Genomic DNA, 10,186 nt, shown 5'->3' with positions numbered 1-10,186 from the left:
GCTCCCTGGTTCTCTTACAGAGAGCAGCTCCCTGGTTCTCTTACAGAGAGCAGCCCCCTGGTTCTCCTACAGAGAGCAGCTCCCTGGTTCTCCTACAGTGAGCAGCTACCTGGTTCTCTTACAAAGGGCAAAACCACAAGAGAGTGGTGATAAACAGAAAGGAGGGACGAGACAGCAGCGGTGCTGGGATTGGGATTATGTAGAGTGTTTAGAACAATCTTTTCAGCGACACAGGTGAAAGTGTGTGTGAGCGAGAGTGAGGGACGGATCAGCTCGTGCACAGGTTCCAGTTAGACAGTGTGTGTGTGTGCAAATATGAATGCTGCTGAGTGCACACATATGCGTGTGTGTACAGGCATGTCAGTGTAAGTGTTTGGTGGTCAGACACCAGTTTTAATTGTGTTAGTCCGTGAACCAGACCAAGGTCGTACATCCATTAAACTTGTTAAAAACAAGACCAAAATAATATCAGCAAGTTAGTAAAATTCTTACTAAGAATGTTTTATTAAAATAAATGCCAAGGGGTTAATAAGAAATATAACAACACACACCATGAAAACTAAAAAGCAAGCATGTAAAAATACTTATGACAAGAAACGAAAAGTTGCTAATGAGTTAAACAAGCTAGGAGTTGGCAAGAAAACTAAATCTAACTCTAGGAAAGGAAACCCTCCTAATGAGGGACAGATTTCAAGATGTGAGGGGTGGTGGGGGGTTCAAAAACAAGTTGCAGTGGGCTTCATCAACAACAACAAAAAAAATGTCAGAAAAAGGATTTTATAATATACATACAAAATGAGATTAGAAAAATACGTTATAAACCTTTAACAATGGCTGTAAATTACATTATCATACATCGTACTAGGCAGGTCAGAGAATACGGTATCTTTCACCATATACCTGATGAACTAAACCAACCTTTGCAATGTTACAACACGCTGTGCCATTGTATGAGGGATTATTTCTTAATACTGTCAAAATGCTTGTCATATTTTGCTCCATGTTAATATTGCATTTCTAAAAAAAAAAAAATGTTTCAAAAATTAAGAATAATTCATAACACTGAAAACAAATTGACCTTTTCTGTGTAAAGCATGTATGTGAAAAATAAATAGTATCAGACTGCCAGGGAAGGTAAAATACTGTAGAATTCATGTCTCAATTGATTTTTTATAGTATTTCTTTTTAAATATTTGATTAGATACCCCTTTTGTTTCAATAACTGAAAACTGCTTGGCTGTGAAGTTGTGTTTAGCTGTAGAGATGGCCTAAAGACAAAACGGTTGTTTTGTTTTCACCTTTCATTTATGCACTTTCTCACACTATGATTTTTGGGGCATGATATTCTAATAGCCATCTTGATTTCGCATTCAAGCCTCAGTTTTGGATGTAATTGTTTGTTCTACCATGTGCGGTTCTTCACCTCTTCCAGTATTCACACCTGGAACCAACACTACTCAGTAGTAAGAGTGCAGACGGCCTCATCGTTTTACCTGTAGGGAGGCAAGGAGTTTTTCTAGTCTCTGCTATATCATCCAGCTGTATGTCGATCACTTCCAGAATGGCTACATTTTGACTAACATAGAAATCAATACATGTCATCCAGCCAACCCCTCCGAATCTGAAGAGCCCCAAACTGTATCTGGGAAAAACCCCTCGGGTCTTTAGGTCATACAATTATAAAATCGTATGAGTGAGAAAGCATTGTTAGACTGGATGTTTTCAGTTTGCAGATTTTGAAACAGAGGTATACATGCAAACGTCTTTTCCCCTCTTAATCTCATTTTATATTCAATTTATTCATAAAATGTCCTGGCAGACTTCTGCGTTGCTATTGGCAGTTTGTTCTTTGTAGAATAATCACAGTTACCAGAAAACAAGACAAGGGATAACACGTTAAATCAAAATGCAGAGAAATAAGAAATGAAACTTGTTCCGATGGCAGAGAAAAGGGCCAAAAGATAGAAAATAAACCAAAGAAACTGAACTTATACTTGGGAAGACGCACCATGGCACATATTTTAGCTGGTCATACGACTGCTATTCTTTTTGCATAGAATAACTTCAGTAGCTCAGCAATAATGACGGAGCTACCCTGCTCAACTCTTCAGAGCGCATACAGAAGCCGTTGCTCTCTGCAGTTTCCTAGTTGTTGCTGGATATTACTGAACAGAATGTTAACACTTGGAAAAAGAAACAACCGTCGATAAGGCACTTCTTCTAACTTTAAAAGAAAAATCTCCTCTGTCTCTCTCTCAACCCTTCTTCGTAACACTTACATCCTTGCAATGTTCCTAGGTATGACTATTTTGGGCTTTATTTTGTATTTTCCAAGCCAATAATATCCAAAGTAACACAGCATTTTCGCCCCTTTTCTGCATACTATTTTTTTTAACCTCCCCCCCCCCATATTTTGTAACTGCAAGTATAAAAAGCTAAAATTGCCAAAAATATATATGTTTTCTTCTCCAGCATCCTGTAAGAGGATTTCATTGTGTTCTCCATCTTTACTATGTAATGGCAGGTATCTACATGTATCTCTGTGTGTGTGTGTGTGTGTGTGTGTGTGTGTGTATATATAACAGGTATGTATAAAGCAATTTGAACAGGCAGGCATGGCTTTCACATCCTATTTTTGTTCTTGAGAAAGAGTAAAAGAAACGGTCAGGGCTCAGGAGCTGGACTATACTTTCATGGAGACACATTGTGGATGTGCTAATTGGGGACTTCAAACTGGTATGGTGAGGGTTAAAAATAATGTAATTTCCCCCCAAGTCATTTAAATTCAAACAGGCATATTTGCATGAGGGCCGTATCCCGTCCCAAGGATGACTTGATTGGTATCAAATTGGAAAGAGATTAAAAGAAAACTACACAAACACACGAGCATTTGTTTTGCCAGGGGTGTAGATACAACCAAAAACAAAAAGGCTAAATCAAAAAAAGAGAAAAGGAAATATATACAAACTTCACTATCAGGATCCCCCCTCCACCAGTAGCCATCTTTAGTGTTTAATCGCCTTTGTCTCTTCCTGGGAAACTAGAGCTTTACTTACGCAAGCATGAAATCACACCCTTTCAAACGCTAAAATGGCGGAGAGCCCTCTGCGGTTGGATACATATTTAAGTAGATATAATTCAACTGGAAACGCTCTGGTTAAATACGCACAATACTTTTAGATCACAGCTCGCATCATTTCTCTAAATACATCAGGCACTGTATACTTGGGACACAGTGTGGAGGAGCATAGTTAAGTTCAGTAGCTAGTTGACTATATATTCACTGTGCCCTCAACCCATCCTACTTTCATTATAGTAATAGAAACACCGCTTCTCATCCTGATTCTTCCCCATATCACCCTGTCCCAGCACCCCACCTAGCTTCCGCTAACTGCCCATGATAGGCCTGCCACTTCAAAAGCTACCTTTTAACTTCTTACAACCTGCATTGTCTGACTAGTCCTTCACAAAAGAGCTCATTAGAATGAATTAACAAGAAAACAGAAAAATCAAGTAAAACCAAAGAAAAACATAACATAAAAACAAATTATAATAAGCTCCATTTGCAGTCAATTTAGCCATGCTTTTAACAGACAGCCGTGGAGGGCACACCCAGAATGTGTCAGCACATTATCGTCTCAAGAGGTTCATAATGCACGACCACATATGAAAATGACAGAGAATCAACAAGTTGGTGTGAGTCTAGTTTCTCTTTCCTTCTATTTCCTTTTCTTTCAAATGACCCACAAGGAAGTGTGGAATGGGGAGGGAAAGAGGGACTGGGGACATACAGTTTTTTTCCGTTCCCATTTACCATTGTTCAGTAATTATTAGTGAGGTCACCGAATCAGAGCAGGTACGGGGGGGCGGTCGACAGGGAGGACGGGATCTTTATTGAGATTATATATATATATATATAAATATATATATATATTTTTATTCAGTGCAGATTCATTAGTAACACACACACACATTTCTCCAGTTTGTGATTCATGAAGAAAAAGAAAGAGAGAGAATGGGAATTCAACTCAATGAACAGAAATCAAGAAAATAATAACTTGGGTTGATGTGTTTCTATGAGATTGTGATATATATATATTTTTAAATGTAAAAAAAAACAAAACATGTTAGGGTAACTAAGGGCAGGCGCCTCTTTCTCACTGCGTCCCGAGAGGCTAGCAAAAGGCAATTACCAGTTAACTGATCAGCAGGCAGGCTTGGGGCGGCTCGTCATTGGGTGAAGAGTTCAGAGGTCAGAAGGTCATGTGTTAGTTGCCGGTGGCGGCTAGGTGGTTAGAAACAAAAAACAAACAAAAAGAAAGAAAAATAAGAAAGGATATTAGTGTCAGCAAGAAGAGACTGGAATTACATCATTTTTAACAATAAAATTACTGCAATCTCTTATTCCCACTAATTCCCGCCAAGAGACAAACCCAGCTCGCTAATATTGTTATAATCATGAGGTTGTTACATCACGATCTCAACTACTAAGCCCCAACCTGAATTAAAACGTTGTTTAAATCAAAGCGTTACATTGGCCCGAGTACCAGAACTCAGGAGAGGTCGAACAAAGTACAAAAAAATAAGTATGGTTTAGTTTCTTTGAGGTTGGAATGGAAATTAACTACAGTGTGATTAGTGGTAAGGAGACTTAAAGTAACTAGCTAGTGTTACGCAATGAATAGCAGTAACTAGCTAGTGTTACGCAATGAATAACAGCAGCTAGTGTTACGCAATGAATAACAGTAACTAGCTTGTGTTACGCAATGGATAACAGTAACTAGCTAGTGTTACGCAATGGATAACAGTAACTAGCTAGTGTTACGCAATGAATAACAGTAACTAGCTAGTTTTAACGAATAACAATGTATAACAGTAACTAACAGCTAGTGTTACGCAATGAATAACAGTAACTAAATGAATAACTAACTAGTGTTACGCAATGAATAACAGTAACTAGTGTTACACAATGAATAACAGTAATTAGCTAGTGTTACGCAATGAATAACTAACTAGTGTTACGCAATGAATAACAGTAACTAGCTAGTGTTACGCAATGAATAACAGTAACTAGCTGAATAACAGTAACTAGTTACGCAATGAATAACAGTAACTAGCTAGTGTTACGCAATGAATAACAGTAACTAGGCGTGAATAACGTAATGAATAACAGTAACTAGCTAGTGTTACGCAATGGATAACAGTAACTAGCTAGTGTTAATAACGTAACAATGAATAACAGTAACTAGCTAGTGTTACGCAATGAATAACAGTAACTAGCTTGTGCTAATAACAGTAACAATGAATAACAGTAACTAGCTTGTGTTACGCAATGAATAACAGTAACTAACAAGTGTTACGCAATGAATAACAGCAGCTATTGTTACGCAATGAATAACAGTAGCTAGTGTTACGCAATGAATAACAGTAACTAGTGTTACTAATAACAGTAACTAGTTACGCAATGAATAACAGTAACTAGTTTTACGCAATGAATAACAGTAACTAGTGTTACGCAATGAATAACAGTAACTAGCTAGTGTTACGCAATGAATAACCGTAACTGTGCGTTAACGTAATGAATAACAGTAACTAGCTAGTGTTACGCAATGAATAACAGTAACTAGCTAGTGTTACGCAATGAATAACAGTAACAGTAACTAGCTAGTGTTACGCAATGAATAACAGCAGCTAACAGAATAACAGTAGCTAGTGTTACGCAATGAATAACAGTAACTAGCTAGTGTTACGCAATGAATAATAGTAACTAGTTTTACGCAATGAATAACAGTAACTAGTGCAGTAACTAGCTAATGAATAACAGTAACTAGCTAGTGTTACGCAATGAATAACAGTAACTAGCTAGCAATGAATAACGTAACTAGCTATGAATGAATAACAGTAACTAGCGTTACGTAATGAATAACAGTAACTGGCGTTACAGTAACTGAATAGCAATGAATAACAGTAACTAGGCGTTACGTAATGAATAGCAGTAACTGGCGTTACGCAATGAATAACAGTAACTGGCGTTTACGTGAATAATAGTAACAGTAACTGAATAACAGTAACTGTTACGTAATGAATAGCAGTAACTGGCGTTTTGTAATGAATAACAGTAACTAGCTAGCGGTAACTGGCGTTACGTAATGAATAACCTAGTAACAATGAATAACAGTAACTAGCTAGTGTTACGTAATGAATAACAGTAACTGGCGTTACGTAATGAATAACAGTAACTAGCTAGCGTTACGCAAATGAATAACCGTAACTTGCGTTACGTAATGAATAGCAGTAACTGGCGTTACGTAATGAATAACTAGCAGTAACTAGCGTAACTATTCGTAATGAATAACAGTAACTAGCGTTACGCAATGAATAACAGTCACTAGCGTTACGCAATGAATAACTGTAACTAGCGTTACGTAATGAATAGATTAATTTCCCCCAATTCTTTTTCTTTATTATCAGTATATACAGGAACCATAAATAAAATGTCAAAATATAAAATGACAGTACCTCATGTACAACTGAAATATCAACATTTTTCCCCATGTATTTTTCCATTTTATTTCAATACTTAAACACACCGGAGAGAGAACGTTAACTGGCTTTGATTAGGTATGTCCGTCCTACCATTTTTTAAATATTTTTTTTTTTACAGAAAACAAAAATCAAGACATGAACCAAGTGGAAAAATTATGCCTGGTGGCTACTGTACTGCTGTCTACCTTTTCTACTTTGTGTTCAGTCACTTTCCACTCTGTTCCTCATAAGTAAAACAAATGGAATGATGGAAACAAGGCTGACCTATTTTAGGATCTAATCTCACATCAGAGGAATGTTAAGAAAACGTAGCTTGAAAACGGCGTGTGATACCTGTTCTGTCACCAAGGGTCACAGTTCATGTAAACCAAAACAATTAACATCGTTTTGCCTGAGCATTGAAATATAGTTCTACATCGAGTACTCTGTATGTAAACAATGTGCATAATGTGCAGTATATAAAAACACGAGAAATCCCCAACTAAGGCAAATATAAGGCAATGCAATCAACAGGCAAAGTAAAGCATCCTAGAGACTAAACTAACCTCTGTCTACAATCCTTTGGTAAGGATGGACGCGCGAGTCATGTCGTCTCATTTTAGTAGCCATTGCACCTAGATTGCAACAAGTCCACAAGGTTAGAAACTGTTCACTTTAGGAGGGGAAAAACAAGTCTTACACAGTAATACATATTGACATTTACATATACTGCTTATACATTAGATCCTAATATACATAAAACATGACAGACATGTATGAAAAAATGCATAGAAAAAAATTACATTTGCTTTAATTTGATATCTACAAATGTATAACTTAGGTAGTAAAATGTCACAGTACTCAGTGTTACATAGAGGATTTGTGGAAACCGGTGGCCAGGGGGACAGGGGACTAAAGCTATCTAGCAACAAAAAAAGCTCATCTTCCATAGGAGATGGGGGGATTGAGGAAGAAAAACAATTGGCTGATTTTGAAAGGTGTGAAAATCCAATGCAGCTCAGATCCTAATTGGATAGTGCAAGACACCACCTGGCTCTCTCACATCTCTACATCTCTCAGTATCAATCTGCTCACTGGCAGTAGCATTCATTTCTCTCTGAATATTTGTCACAAATGAAGACAGACATTTCAATTACCGTAGTGTGGTTTCTCCTGATATCATACACGCGAATGGGGTAAAATACTATGTTGGTTGCATAGGAGCTGTGACTGTGCATAGAGATAAACAATTAGTCTATGACCCAAAACAAATCCCAGATTGAAAAGTGTTCAAGGTAAATCCTTAATGCAACGAGTTGGACAATCTAAAAGTTTGTCTAAAAGCCTAGCTAGAGCGCAGTGCAGTCAGCGAGACACCATTTCAGCACTCAGGGGTCAGCGCTCTTGGGCTTTTATGCGGATATGTCAATATTTCTGATTTAGTGAGCCGGGGAAGGATAGCCTCCCAGATCTTGGGGACAGAGAGATGGCAGAGTGATGCTGGGGGAGGCCATATTTCTCTGCTCTTCATTACCCAGAAAGCGTTTAAAGAGATTTGTGTCAGAGCCCTTCAATGGCTAAATGGTGGCAGTCCCCACAGAACAGGTCACCGTGACAACCATCTGGGCATCCTGTCAAATGGTACACTAGTAAACTCTCTTGTCTGCAGTTATCAAGTGAGCACTTCTAAAGGAGACAACTCAGAATGTTGGCCCTAAAATAAGAAGGCTTGGGTAAGTTTCCATGCTGGAATGGAGAGTTGTGGTGGATTAAGCCAGTGACAGTTACATCTCATTTGGAACAGCCAAACAGCCCTCACACTAATATCTATCTATCCTGGCAGGGAAGGCAGGCAAGCTGTGTGACGTTTCACAGCTCTGGTTGATAACCAAGCCAGTCCGCCCACATTCCACTCTGCAGCACCAGATGTCCAGAAGTTTCCTCAGACTCCTCAGCAGGTCTGACAGAGCCAGATGCATGTTGTGTTCCGGTGGCTCTCTGTTGCTGAAGGCGGCGATCAATAGGGCCAGTAAATAAAACGCACTAAGCTGCTGTCCCATCCAAATCAGAGAGAAAATCCAGTAGGTTCTGTACTACAGAACAGCTCCCCCAGGCACCTCTTTCACGGACACACGGGGTCAGCTAACATGGCACCTGTGTATCAGCCATCTCATGTCAGGATCAACACCTCAGGCATGTCATTAAGGCAGCGACACAAACAGGAAAGGGCCCGCTGTCAAAACTTGACAAGGCATGCCGTGGCAAACAGTCATTATTTGGTCAAATTAGAGGGCGACAGCCTCCATAAAATGTGAGATATTATCGTCAGTCACGTCTAAATGTTTCTTCCACGGAATATTGCTTTGAGCGCCGGCGTGCAGACACACCCGCACCTACGGAATGTAATTCCCACGGCTGACATATTGACTGGGGAATGTTGGTGGTTCGTACTAAGTTGAAGTTCAAGAGTGTGAAAACTGAGCCAATGGGAAAAATGAGAAGAGTGAATTTAATGAACATCCCCACCGGGACAAAGGGGACTTTCTACTGGCATCAAGGCCGGAGCACAGAGCAAGCTGAGAAAAAAATAATACTCATTTCAAAAGCTGATGAAATCCGGGGGGATCCACCGCCAGACTGAATCTGCCGCTAGCGAGAGCATAACACAGCTAGAGCGTGCAACACAAGCATGTCCCTGCCAGAGTGTCTTCAGACAAGGCAACTCATACTGCACGGGAGTAAAACGACAGCTGCAGAACAGAGAGGAGACGACAGGTAGCCTAGTGGTTAAGAGCGTTGGGCCATTAAATGAAAGGTCGCTGGTTTCGAATCCAAGAGCCGACTAGGTGAAAATCGGTCGATGTGCCCTTGAGCAAGGCACTTCATTGCAGTAAGTCTCTCTGGATAAGAGTGTCTGCTAAATGACTAAAATGTCAAACTAAACCTGAGCCAGGAAAAGGATGCTGGGGAGATGAGCTAAAACAAAAAATCCCTGTCCCCCTTTGCCCTTTGTTAGCACATTAGTCCTGTTCAGCTGTCAGGTCATAAGGTCACACCCATAACAAGCCTGCTTTTCAGCTGGATACGACATATTTACCTTTCAACAAGTCCTGACCGTGGCTCATCGAAGCCGCGTCCAAAAACCCAGGGTAAAACAAGCTGCCCTCCTGTCCGGGGCTAAAGGGGCCGCCGCCCAGGCCCCAGGGTCGCTTACCTAGAACCCCACTGTGGTCGATGGGGTACTCCAGCAGGGAGGTGGGCGCCAGGGCGTACGGGTAGTCGTACGGGGAGGCGTAGAGGATGCCGCCGTCCGGCGAGGGAGGCACCAGGGTTGGGGTGCCATTGGGTAACATGCCCTGCATTTGGGGTTGTCGGATGATGTTCATGATGGGGGGCCCTGCCGGTGTGGGGGGCCTCATCTGCTGATGGGGGGCCATCAACTGCCCCTGGGGGGTCTGCATTAGACGGGGGCCCTGAGCGGCGGCGGCCGCCGCTGCAAGAGAGAACGCAAGGGGGTCTGCCATAAGAAGAGTAAAAGACAGAAAGACAGAGAGATACAAGACAAGGGGGTAGAGATGGTGGTGCGGTTGACCAAAATCACAGGTGGAGAAGCGAGAGTTGGAAAACACAAAAAGTAGGAAAAGGGGGGGGGGGAGAAGGT

At 40.5% G+C, this 10,186-nt stretch overlaps 1 protein-coding gene across 4 annotated transcripts in view; it reads right to left on the bottom strand.

Annotated features, from left to right (window-relative positions):
* Window positions 1-480: 480 nt before the first annotated feature.
* LOC135508443 (protein quaking-A-like) overlaps window positions 481-10,186 on the bottom strand; it is a 136,934-nt gene continuing 127,228 nt past the window's right edge. Inside the window, exons 6-8 of one of the 4 annotated variants that reach the window (XM_064928629.1) lie at window positions 9,623-10,018; window positions 7,092-7,160; window positions 481-4,285 (exon numbers count right to left, since the gene is read on the bottom strand). In XM_064928629.1, coding sequence (XP_064784701.1) covers window positions 4,269-4,285; window positions 7,092-7,160; window positions 9,623-10,018 — 482 coding nt within the window. In that variant the 3' untranslated portion in view covers window positions 481-4,268. Of the gene's footprint in view, window positions 4,286-7,091; window positions 7,161-9,622; window positions 10,043-10,186 lie in introns of all 4 variants that reach the window. The other 3 variants (XM_064928628.1, XM_064928631.1, XM_064928630.1) reach the window with 3 other exon arrangements.

This window comes from Oncorhynchus masou, chromosome 21, assembly GCF_036934945.1.
Source record: "Oncorhynchus masou masou isolate Uvic2021 chromosome 21, UVic_Omas_1.1, whole genome shotgun sequence".
In the NCBI taxonomy this organism is placed as follows: domain Eukaryota; kingdom Metazoa; phylum Chordata; class Actinopteri; order Salmoniformes; family Salmonidae; genus Oncorhynchus; species Oncorhynchus masou.
Note: the sequence above shows the minus strand (reverse complement) of the source record. Positions and strands in the feature narration are given on the sequence as shown.